Source organism: Xyrauchen texanus, chromosome 15, assembly GCF_025860055.1.
Source record: "Xyrauchen texanus isolate HMW12.3.18 chromosome 15, RBS_HiC_50CHRs, whole genome shotgun sequence".
Classification (NCBI taxonomy): Eukaryota; Metazoa; Chordata; class Actinopteri; order Cypriniformes; family Catostomidae; genus Xyrauchen; species Xyrauchen texanus.
This window is the reverse complement of record NC_068290.1, coordinates 17,887,021-17,900,488: the sequence shown is the minus strand read 5'-3', so window position 1 is coordinate 17,900,488 and position 13,468 is coordinate 17,887,021. Positions and strand designations below refer to the sequence as shown.

General features: G+C 39.1%; 1 protein-coding gene across 6 annotated transcripts in view; it reads left to right on the top strand.

The window, feature by feature from the left end:
• LOC127655705 (semaphorin-6D-like) overlaps positions 1–12,138 on the top strand; it is a 204,289-nt gene extending 192,151 nt beyond the window's left edge. For all 6 annotated transcript variants that reach the window (XM_052143648.1, XM_052143647.1, XM_052143643.1 and 3 more), the window contains one exon: positions 8,498–12,138. In XM_052143648.1, the coding sequence (XP_051999608.1) occupies positions 8,498–9,774 (1,277 nt within the window). In that variant the 3' untranslated portion in view covers positions 9,775–12,138. The remainder of the gene's footprint in view (positions 1–8,497) is intronic.
• Positions 12,139–13,468: the final 1,330 nt, after the last annotated feature.

Genomic DNA, 13,468 nt, shown 5'->3' with positions numbered 1-13,468 from the left:
ACTGCAGGTGTGGTAACGGGTGTAATCGACTTTACAGGAGCTCTGGTCCAGAAAAGAGCTAAGTGCTGTCCATCTCATTAAAGTGTTTCACTTGTAAATGTCACAGCCAACTTGCTGCCCATGTAGGCAGAGCCAGGTAATAATGTCCGTTACCAAAGGTCAGAAAAATAGTTTCCTGAAAAATGTTCCTTATATCAGGCCAACTCATTCCCTCACACATGCACACTCAAATCTAAGCTATTAAAGGGATGGTTCACCAAAAACTTTAATTCTGTCATCATTTACTCACCCTTACATTGTTCCAAACCCATATGTTCTTGCATGAAACACAAATTGAGTTATCGAGCAGTGTCCAGTCGGCTCTTTTCTGTTCAATTTAATGTAAATGATGACCACAGCTGTCCTCGGTCCCCTTCCACTTTCATTGTATGTTTCATAAATGAACATACAGGTTTGGAACAACATGAGGCTGAATAAATGATGAAATTTTCTTTTTCATTTTTTTTTTTTTCATTTTATACTGAACTATCCCTTTAAGTAACACTCCTATATCCACATTGCTTATTTTTAAAAGAACTGTGGGCTCATACAGTGTTTTGATCCATCTTATGTGCTTCCTGAAACCCTCTGCCCTCCTCTCCTTTCCCTGCTCTCCTTCCTCCCTTCCTCAGGTCCTTCTGACCAGAGAGATGTAGTGTTCTGTTAATCTGCCTGTTTTTTTTTTTTTTTAGACTAATGCTTCACCTTATGTTCTTAAGCCTCTCTTTTCCCTCCCTCTGCGTTTAATTTAGAGTCTGGTAGAGCCTGAGCTCTGTTTTCAGACTGGAAGATTATTGCCTTAAAGAGTTCTAGAACTCTCTGCCGCCTTGTTTTGTCTCAAGTAGAGTTCTAGAATGTTCTTAGAAGGATTTGGAAACTAGAATTAAGTGTAAATGGCATGCTCTCTCACCCTGAACTCAGGCTTCAGAGTGAGGCTGTAGCTATTTTGATTGTCTCCTGCATGTTTTCTTTTTTTCCCTGAGGTTCGTAGAATCCTGAGCTGGACCGGCACTGGCTTATCCTTGATTTTTCGCGTTTGTTTCTGCTTGTGTGATGTGTAAACAAGTGTGTAAATCTGCTGCATGAATTTAACTGTGTTCACCATCTCTTGTTTGAAGGCACGACACGAGAAGAATCATTTTTCTATCAGATACCTGCTTTATTCAGCTATCAATGCATGATGCATCAAATTATGCATGATATATTTAAATGTGATATTTAATCAGTTGTAAACTGTATTGATTTATGTCAGTTCTGTGGATTCTAAATGCCCTTTCACATGATTTGTGTTGAACTCTGTGGAGCTAAACATAAAGCCACAGCGTTATCCCAGGCACAGCTACACACAGGTTAAGTGCTGTTAAAGTTCAAACAAATGAACCCTTTGCTGTTGATTTTTCTAAAATATTGGCAGGTCTTTTTTCTTTTCTACACTCACGTAGCACTTTATTACTATGGTCCTATTAAAGTGCCCGACATCGTCTTCTGCTGTTGTAGCCCATCCGCCTCAAGGTTCAACATGGTGTGCACTCTGTACAATTGTAGTAATTGCAGAATAGCATCTCAGAGTGGTTATCTGAGTTCCCGTAGCCTTTCTGTCAGCTTGGACCATTCTGGCCATTCTCCATTGACCTCTCTCATCAATGAGACATTTCCATCCGCAGAACTGCCACTCACTGGATGTTTTTTGTTTTTGGCACCATTCACAACTCTATAACTGTTGTACGTGAAAATCCCAGGAGATCAGCAGTTACAGAAATACTCATACCAGCCCATCTGGCACCATAAATCAAGCCACGGTTGAAATAATTGAGCTCACATTTTTCCCCATTCTGATGATTAATGTGAACATTAACTGAAGCCCCTGACCTGTATCTGCATGATTTTATGCATTGCACTGCTTCCACTGCTGATTAGATAATGACATGAATAAGAAGAGGTTTCTTATAAATTGTTCAGTGAGTGTACATATCCCTTTAGTTTTTACTGATTAAATTTTCCTTGCTACATAGATAAATCACCCACTATGTGATGCTACCTGGACTTAACAGATTTTAGCAGAGATGGATTTAGATGTGTTAATCGATACATCTGAGATTTAATAGGCTTTAAGACAGATGCATATGTCTAAAGCTGATCTATTTACAAGAGAAATGACTTGCGATGCCATTCTTAAATAAGATGCTGATCCATTTAAAGAAAGTATTTCCCCCATTTTCTAATTTTCTACTTCAGGCACCCTCAATTACTTACCTTTGTTTGCTGTTCACGGTGTGCCTGTCACTCATATTGTCAATTACATTCCATCATGAGGTGGAGTAATACTCATCCATGTTTAATTTTCAAGATGAAAATTTTGCACCCCTGTGTGGAGATTAGAAGATGTCAGTCACCTTTTGACTGAATTAATTTGTTATTTCTTGGCATTTAATTAGGTCTGACTAGATACAGAGAGTGCAGGATAGTGGCTGTTTGATTTTGACTTTTATGATTTAGACTCTAGAATGTTCTGCTGACAATATTGTTCAGAAATGAATATGTAGAGAACACATACACTCATTTTGTATTATTACAGGCTGTTAGTTCTCTTGGTGGTAGACATTTAATTTTAAGCTTTTTAAAATTACCATGTTAAAAAGCCCCTGAACTTTGCATAGCTGTCCGCCCTAGCTGCTGGATCCACATGCATCCCCGAAAGGTTACTTATGACAGCGTAGCCTCATTCACATCAACGCAAACATACCAGAGTTAATTGGGTAATCAAGAAGGTAGTCCATTAAAACCATGAGCCTAACACAACTACTTCCTAAAGTCTCTGAAAGACACAATGAGTGATAGCCAATATACTTAACATCTGGTCTCCTTATATTTGAAGTCAATAAACAGAGATTTAACTGCCTCTTCCTAGGGAGAGCAGACTCAAAACAAAATGTTGCTGTTTCTTATCATGTTGTTCTGAGAAAAAGCACATAAACTGAACAACAACAGCCCTTGAAGCTCTGTGACGCCTGATATAACCAAATGGGCCTGATCTATTCAGTGATATAAAATGTATGGTGCATATGTTCCATACCTGAGCATATTACAGGCAATCAGCCACACAGAGAGAAAGATAGACTGAGAATTCATTTGGAAGAAAAACATTTTTTTTTAACTGGTTTCTGAAACACTCTCCCTGTCTTCCATTGATCAGCCTGTGAATGGCATTAGAGAAATAAGAGAAAGTAAAAAAAAAAAAAAAAAGCTGCCTTCACCCTTAAAGGGATAAATAACTCAAAAAAGTATAATTATATTATAATTTACTCAAGTCAGTTTGTTCCAAAGCCATATGACTCTTTTGTGGAAAAGAGATTTTAGGCAGTATGTCAGTCTGTCACCATTCACTTTAATTGCATATTTTTCTATACCATGACCCTGAATGGTGACTGAGGCTGTCATTCTGCCTAAAATTTCCTGTCCACAGAAGTAATACAAAAAGTAATATGGGTTTGGAACAACCTGGGGGTGAGTAAATGATGACAGAACTTTAATTTTAGGTGGAACTATCCCTTTAAGGAAAGAAAATGAAATAATGTGTCACTAGCCCACAGCAGTTCTCCTGTGGCCTTCTCATTAACAGTGATTCACTGTTATGTTTCATACTTGTGCCTTGTTGATAATTAAATTAAATCATCTGAATTTAGTATAAATAAAAAATGTATTTAAAAAGGTCTTTCTCTGAGAATGTATTTCTATAATGTAAATGTATTTTTCCATAATGTATTCGGATTATTAGGGATTATTTGTCTGTGTAACCTGTGCTTTCCAATTTTGACCAGTCTTAAGAAAGAGGACAAAACAGAATGGATCTGATTTAATGTCAAATTAGGTAAATGTTTTAAATGCATTAAATAATATATACAACATTATGCATATTTAATTAGTCTTAAGTCTTACTTATATTTTTAAGAGATCGCTCACAAGTCTGCTTTCAATTTAACATGCTTTCGCCCTTCTGCTTTTCACTGCCATCTCTTTTACCCACTCTTAGGGTGTTTTCAGTCCTCTAGCTCATTTAAATTGTTTCAAAACAGAAGCTAAATTGTTACAATGTTGCATTTTCTTGGTTCGGTTCACTTTCACAAGGCAATATTTCAAAATGGACCAAAACTGTGTTAGGAAATATCACATGTGAGCAAACTGTCCTCTTATTGGTCAAAGTTTGTGTGCTGTTCAGGTATTTAGCTCTTATGTCCAAATACCGGTTAAAATGATATACCTGCATATACCTTACAAATTGTGGACTACTGTTTATGTCACAGTTATGCAAGGGTGTAGATTTTGGGGGGTTGCAATGTGAAGCATTTACATGTTTCTAATGATCATGGTATAAATAATATGTTTTGATTATTGGGGGGTTACCTCCACCCATCCCCCCAGAACAAGCTTCTGAGTGGCAAAAACTTTGCATTCCAGTCAGAGGTTGCATTGCAAATAAAATCCGTCACCATGGATATTTTTATCTGTCATTAGCTGCTTTTGCATTATTTCTGTATTGAAAAGTGCCTGTTCTCATGGACACGGAGCTCTCTCTCTCTCTCCCATGCACACAAACAAACACACATCAGAAAGAGTGAAGCTATGTACATCTGTCATAAAGTTGCTAACATCGTCCTACCTGTGTTTGTTTTGCTGCCATCCCAGGTATAATTACCTCAGGAATTTAAAGTAACGGCTATTTTAAACATGCAATTATGTCTAATATAGGCTCTATCCACATTTTGATTATGAATTACAGCGGCGTGCTGACCTACAGATCCATCAGGTATGTTAATGGTTTTTATAGGGATATTATTTGGGTCAGTTTGCATTCTCATCACAAGTGAACCGCTACAGAGTTTGTTTGCAATCGGTTAGACACCACCTCATTCAGGAGGTCACGGATCGATTGTTTTGGTGTGGATCCGAGTCCGATTGCCCTGTTCTTATATGCCTAGATGAACCAAACCAAGGGAGAAAACGCGCCAGGTTCCGAAAGAAACACTCCAAACGAGCCAGGTGTGAAAAAGCCCTTTTAGGAGTTACTGTGGGTCTACATTGTCCCTCACCCAGCCAAAAGGAAGATTGAAAGAGGGTGTGTTCACACTTGTAGTTCGGTTCTCTTGGTCTGGAACAAAAAAGAAAATGATGCATTTAGTCCCGTTTCCCTTGGCGTTCACATTGACATTTTAAACAACGAACCTAAAGATATAAAGCAAAATGCATAAGGTCACAACCTAATTGGACAGCTTTTATGATGTATATTTTGTGTATACATCATAAAGTGATGTATATCAAGACTGAACTTGCCGAACATCCAAAACAATGCTGGCTGCTGGGCTAAATGCGCTCGTTGGATTTATGTATATATGGTGGTATTTTTACCAGCTGAGAACAAACGAAGAGGCTTTTGTTTTGTAGCTTAGGTTCGGTGTTAAAAATGCCAGTGTGAACACTAAGCAAACCAGGATTAATGTATAATTTGTTTTGGTCTGGACCAAGAGAACCAAACAACAAGTGTGAACACAACCTAAAAGGGTGCTTTCACACTAGCACTTTTGGTGCACACCTGGGGTCGAATGATATCAAAGTTCAGTTCGTTTGGATAATGTGAACGCTGTTTTCCAAACATTGGTGCACACCCAGGAACCGCAGCCGAGTCCGCTTGAAAAGGTGGTCTTGGGGTATGGTTAATTTGAACACTGGTACTGTTTGCTGCTAATATGAACACAATTGTACCAAATCATGGAAGTGAACCACTTGTGATGACGTATAATTTGCGTCTTTGCAGGCTCGCGATCGCAATTATTATGATATAATCTCATACCTGCTTGTGTCCAAATACACCGCCTTCAGAAAGCAGCTCACATTTGTACATCTCTTGCAATGCATCCACGGGCTCGCGACAGACAAACGCTAATATTCATCACATCATTGCACATTCAATGCACCTGCGGGAGACAAACACAAGTGTTGTTCTGTGCATGACAAGTTTTCATGGTAAATCCAAAGAGACAAACTTTAATACTTCACTTAACACAATGACGTCTTCTCGAGTTGTTACCCAGTTACAGTGGTAAACAGCTGCCACTTGTTCTCACGTTGATGACATAATCAGACCGTGGTTTGGACCCAAATAATATGATGTGATCACAGACCAGCGTGGGCAGCGGGAGGGTGAAGAAACGAAGTCTGGTTCAGTCCAAGCAGTCAAACCAAGTTTGAAAGCACCCTGAGTTTGCACCACTGAAAATCTGTCACTTAGTTCTCCCGCTCCATCAAATTATTCTCACCCGCTCTCCTATTTTCAATAAAATCTTGTTTATATTACAATATAATTTTTTTAGTTTTGTGTGAAATTTAGTAAATATAATGCTAAATAAGAGTTTATATATTTTATTTCGAAAATGTATTTTTGTTATTTGCTATATTAAATTGTGTGATATATCTGCATTGTATCGTCCTATCTGCCACCCTCTCTGAACAGCGGCATCAGCCATAAAAAAAAAACATATCGGGCGACAACTAGTGTTTGCATTGATGGAGGAAGATTATACTTGGGTTTTTTTTTTCACATAGAGTTATTATGCATTCATAGTTATATTTGTAGCAGCTAGATAAAGCACAGAGTCTCTCTCTCTTCTCTGTAACACAATAAATTGCTACCGGTGGTCCACCCACATTGCGTTTGCCGTCGCTATTCACTGAAATAGTGCTGTTAATGGCAGTGAGACTTTGCTGGTCTTGCCAAGAGTCTTAAACAGATAATGCTACACATTCTCTTTGGATATGTTTAGTTTTGGCACACAGCAGTTTACTTTTCTCACCAGTGTCTCAGTTTAGAGATTTTTACATGATAGGATAAAGGTGTTATTAAACCATATCCGATAATACATGATGTCCCACAGATATCTAAAGTACTCCTTATCAATAGGAATGTTTAAAAGATGGCAAGTCAATTAAGGTTTTCTACTTGCTTTTATTTTTAAAAACAATTCTCTAGAATGCTTGATTCAGTTGGTCAATGCAGTCAAAAATGGATGTATAATAACCACTCAATGAAATTATGATATGGATAGTTCAGACCCTGAATTATGATAGGATGAGCCATGTTCTACGCTGTTTTACTCCGCTTTGCGTTGTGCCAAAGAACGCCCCCTTACCCGTGGTAAAATTGATAAACTAGTTTTGAACTTTGATGGTTAAACAGACATTACAGAAAGACAGAACAGCCAGCCAGATAGATGGATGGATTGAGAGAGAGAAAAAGATAGAGAGAGAGAGAGAGAGAGAGAGAGAGAGAGAAACTGAAACTGAAACAGATTAAAGGCCTTGTTTGGGTTTAAGTTTGAATTTTTTGACACATGGAGTCTTGGCCTGTTCAAACATTCTGTCAATGTAAGTCAGGTATTATTCAGATTTTTGATTGTCCACTGTAGGAAAACTGGAATTTATATTAGTTAGAAAACTCATAGCAACCTGAGTTTACAATTGTTCATTTTGGTCTTGGTTTAGAGATTTGGAAAAATGTATGTTAACACATACAAACTTATTGTAAAGTATTACTATTTGTTTTATAAGAAGCTGTGTAAAAAGCACTTCACGTTTGAGTAATAATCACCATGTTCATTTTGCGATAATGACCAGCCAACTGTATATTATTCCTTACGACATTTCTTTGTGACATTTACATACATGCTTAGCAGATGCTTTCTTATCAAAGCAACTTACAGTTAAGACCTCCCAATGTAAAACACTCCTCATACCTCTAACCTGCACTGTAAGACATCAGCAGATTTTTCCATTTACTGCCGCTCTAAAAAGAAGAAAGGGAGAAATAATGAATGAGAAAAATAAGGAAGTAGCTCAGTGAATAAAGATGCTGACTACCACACCTGGAGTCGCGAGTTCAAATCCAAGGTGTACTGAGTGACTCCAGCCTGGTTTCCTAAGCAACCAAATTGGCCCGGTTGCTGGGGAGGGTAGAGTCACATAGGGTAACCTCCGCATGGTCGATATAATGTGGTTCTCGCTCTCGGTGGGGCATGTGGAAAGTTGTGCATGGATACCGTGGAGAATAGCGTGGAGCCTGCACTCACGCTATGTCTCCGCGATAACGCGCTCAACAAGCCACGTGATAAGATGCGTGAATTGATGGTCTCAAACACAGAGGCAACTGAGATTCACCACACAGATTGAGGCAAGTCACTACGCCACCACGAGGACTTGGAGCACATTGGGAATTGGGCATTCCAAAATGGGGAGAAATGAGAGAAAAAGCTTTGTTTATGAGCAGTTTCATGTGTAACAGAACTATGTTCTTCTCTCACACTGTTAAAAACTAACCTCACTGGCACCTCACTGTATCTTCACAATACACTCATCTCTCTCTCTCTCTCTCTCTCTCTCTCTCTCTCTCTCTCTCTCTCTCTCTCTGTAGGAGTGCGCCGACTCCCTGAGGTAGATAAGTCCAACCACAGTGTTCACTACACTCTGCTGATTGCATGTGTCTTGGTGGCGTTTGTCTTGGGCGCTTTCCTCTCCGGTTTCCTCGTTTCCTGTTATTGCAACCACAACGTTAACAAGACCAAGAGGCTATCTAAAGACCCAGAAGCACCAATCCCTCATGCTCTATCCCTGCGCAGCCTGGCCAAGCTCAACGGCTTGCTAGAGAGTCAAAGCAAAGATGATAAGCTTGAGGTGTCTTCACCGAAACTCTACAACTCATTTTTTGCCAACGGAAAAGAACAGGCACACCGCAGAAATGCCCACCATGCTGCCATGACAGAGCTCATTCACCCTCATCATCACCACTCGCCAGAGCTCTCTGGCTTGCCTACACCCGATTCGACACCAGAGCTTCCGATCAAGAGCATGAAGGCATTCAAGAACCAATGGGAGAAGAATCAAAACTGCAATAATGCAAAAGAACCCAAATGCCATAACATGGGTGCTTCTCGAACCACCTCTGGTATCCAGCATCAGATATTCCCCTTCTCCCATGGACTGTCCAATGGACAGGTACTGGGTGGTTCAGCGCACCTTGAGGAATGTAAAGTCCACAATGCAGAGCGTTTGGTGAGTCAGCCATATCACTGTTACCCGCACAAGATTGTGGATGTCACCTCACTTGATGAACTACTGAAACACATCCACGAAATCAACGTGGCCACTGGTAAAAGTCCCACTGTCCTCACTTCCTCCATGTCGGCCAGTGCCAGTCAGATGGCATTTGCAAACCGTGTACAGCCACAAATCCCGGAAACAGAGTCCGCACCCTATTACAGTTCCTCCACACTGCCTCGTGACAGTCTCACTCGTCGCATGGACATCCCACCTGATATTCCTCCCCATCATCAGTCCACGCTAGTGAGGGTGTCACGTCACCCATCCCAACGCCATTCGCTAATAACAACACCCAAGATGACCAGCGGTGGGGTGGTGCCAAGGCAACACAGCTTCAACCAGCAAAGCTCCCATCAGCCCCTCCTACTGTCCCGAATGAACTCTAATGGCAGCAGTTCGGGTTGCGACGTGAGGCACCCGCTGATCCCGAATGGATATCTAACGCGCCAACACAGCTACAGCGAGCAGCCGGAAGTCCACCGTGGAGCTATCGTCCGCCGGACAGCCTCGCTCAAACCCAACGTCCCGCCCAAACCTCTGTTCATCCCTGCCAGCTCACCTGTCAACCAGGCAGGAAAGTTCAACTACTGAACGACAGAGAAGAAAAGCCTGTGGTTTTTCTTAAAGGCAACTCAACCTCATTGTGAAAACTTTGTGAATGTGGACAAGGGGTATTGAAAGAATTATAAACTGCCTTTATGAGAAGAAAATCCTCTAGAGATTGGCTGCCAGTGTTGTCAACTTTACATTTGAACTATAACCTGTTTTTCCTCAGTTTCATTAATATATTTGTACCATATTGGTATTGCTCAGCTATTGGCCAATAGGAAGGGAGGAGCTATGGGAGTACGCGCCCACATAGATGTAGGCTGCCGCAGTGATGACTGTGTGGCTTTACAGTGTTGCTTTGGACTGTCTAGACAGGCATTACTGAAGTTCTGGACCTGAACTTTTATCCAAACAAGTGTAAACATCTTTGTCTGATATTCTGATCTTTCTTGCTTTGGCTAACTATTCTGTTGACGTAGAGTTGATGAACTGTGATGATCCCAATTAGAAACATGTATATATGCATGTGTGTGTGTGTATAAATATATGTATGTGTGTGTGTGCGTGTGTTCATATCTGCACATAATATGTGTACATATACATGCCTAGTGTGTGTATCCAGATTGCCAAAATGGTTGAACCCCTCAAAAAGTATTTCCTTAGCCTTATTTTTCAAGCAAATGTCCTGTTGAAATGCCCACACTACTGGTACAGTTTTCTGTGAAATCCATAAGCAATAATATCCACCCCGTCCTGCCCACCAGTGCAATGCTGCTCAGACACAAACTCAATCAAATTAAAATTCTGATTATGAAAAGCTAATCTAGAGAATCGAGAGGCTAGACAAATGGTTCCATCACAACATTCAGACCCCAATGAGGTGAATAGGTTCTAGTGTAATGAAGGATATGTATGTATATACCCAAGAAGAATGTATTTGTTTATAAGTAGCAGAAACCTTGTGAGGTGCTCTAGTAATTACCCCCTCTGTCTCCTTTGTTAAAATCAACAATCTTGTTAAATCTAAGATTCTAAATAATCTCCTATAGAAGAATCGTTGCACACCATTTCTTAACCAGACATGATACCATAAAGTGACAAGTGATAATAAAAGCAATGCTCCACATATATTAAACATCAGATACGTTTTGATTGTCTGAATTTCATTTTTTAGTGTGGACAGAAAGATTACTTGTTACTGAAACCTTGTCAGTTCACATCTTTCTAAGACATGGTGTAAAAAGTCCAAATCTCTAAAATTATCTCCAACTCTGGTCATGAGTTAATCCTATATTGTATGTTGAAACAAACATTGTATCAATATTAAAACTACAACTGTTTTGTGTAAATAGATGAACAATAACTAGCCAAATTTTAATTGTTTGTGTAAATTTGTGCCTTATTTAATATAATGTGTTAAAGGGGTGGCGGCAGTGGAGAATGGAAGGAAGAAGAGGGCAGAGAGGCCGTTATTATCATTTTATTTTTAATATTTGTATTTTTTATTTTATTTTTAGCTTGGTTGTCTATATGTGTCATAGCTATTGTGGATATAGATATATATATATTTCTAGATACTTTTGATATCCCTCAGAATGTGTGAGGCTTTTGAATTTTGGATCAGCATCTGCATAGTTTTCATCTTTGTTTCTTTGTTTCTGCCTTTCTCTCTATCTCTTAAAGTTGACGTTAAGATTAAACTCCTGCCCTCACAGAAGGGTGATATGTAAGAGGCATAAACTTATATATTGAAACATATCTTCAGATCTTATGTGTAATGTGAGTGGCAGACTTCTTAGGCTTTGCATTCTTTTTGGAGAAGAGACGTGTGCATGTGTGTGTGCGTGCCTGTGTGTGTGTGTGTGAGAGAGAGAGAGAGAGAGACACAGACAGACAGACAGACAGACACAGAGAGAGAGAGCGAGAGAGATCCATGCAGAGACCAGTTAGCTGTAGTTCAAACACATACCTCCCTTTGCTTTTTCCCAGTATTTCAATCTGGCAGAGTAACTGTTCTTCTGCCCAAAGTCATCTTTATCTCTTTCTTCAGTCTGTCTTAAGACTCTACGATGTGTCTGCTAATGCATTAATTCTTGGTGCTGATCTGAAATACAGTTTTATCATGTAACTTGAATGAACCTTTCAAACGCAGCCTGTAACTATGTGCTCTGTTGCCCCTCACAAAACCAAATGCAATGTGGCATTTTAAATGATGGTTACTGTGTGTCTGTTTTATCTGCTTTAACCATTGAGGTTTCTGTTTTTGCACACTGTAAATAGAGTCCTGGAGTTTCCCAGGATTCATTGCTCTGTCATGATTACTATTGGGTGAAGCCCCATGGATTCGCCACCTCTGCTTTTATGGATACTGTTGTGTTTTCCTTATAACAAATAAACAAAACATCATAACATGAATTTTGTACTTTTTCTTAGTTTAATAGTTCTTTATTAAAGGGCAATATTTGCCACCTGAATTCAATATTTAGGGGAATGTTTTACCTTTATGATGGCATATTTTTACCTAACCATGTATATATAATACACTGTGTAATCGCTTTGTGTAATATTTGTAATTCATCTAAATCCAATTATATATTTCAGTTGATAATATGCTTCCCTTGGTCTAGAATAGAATATTAAGTCATATTAAGTTTTAAGTGTTAATTTATTATATATTTTTTTTCTTTAAACAAGAGGAGTTTGAAATTTGGGGCATTCTTGCCACTTTCGTTAACACTTTTGCTCTGAGACCGTGTTCATTTCTGACCTGTTAAATACATTTGTGTTTAAATCCTAGATTTTTAATGACTATGTTTAGCAACAATAATAATTGTGTGTAGTCAAGGTCTCACTGCTGTAACAAAACATGATGTAAAACACAGCTGATGCCGTTCTTTTTGGCCAACCATAGCTGTAATACATGGATACATTGGAAAATGTTCCATCATACCGTTCAAGGGTCAAAAATGACTCAGTGGCCGTCTAGATGCTCTGGGCCCTTGATTTACGTGTGAATATGTATTGAAAGTGATGTCTGTGGCTTTCCGGCTAGATGGAAAGTGCACATTCTTCACACACATGCTATGGTTGCAGCTTTAGAGCATAGTTCTAACCCCGATTGAATTTCTTTCTTCTAAGGAAGACAATAGGAGATGTCTTTCGCAGAAGACATTTTTGGGTTTCGCAGGGAAAATAAATTAATATGGGTTTGAAACAACATGGGGGTGAGTACAGAATTTTCATTGTTGGGTTAAATATCCATTTAATGTTGATGTACATTATTAGGTTGATACTTGCTGCCTTTTCCCAATATTGTGATAGCTGATCATAAACAAACATTTTGTAATTAAATATTTTACATCACTACTGTTTGTGGTCTCAAAAGATCCCAGATATAAAAAATGAATAAATGCAAGGAATATTCACAGGCCAAGATTCTCTGATTGATGTACGTACATTCTCTGATTGATTGATTTAGAAATACGATTGTACATCTGTGAAATTGGATTTGTTTCATTGTCATTTTTCTACAATGTGTTTTTGCTGGGGTCAAGTTGACCCCAAACAGACCCAATGTTACTTGAGTGGATACCAGTCATATTTGTGAAAACAGCATGCCTACTTTAAAGGGGCACTCTTTTGTGACTTTTTGTAACTTTAGTCTTTGTGTCGTCTTGGACTTACACTAACACCTAGCGGCTTGTATGCAGCATCATTTAAAATCAATAGTTTTCAG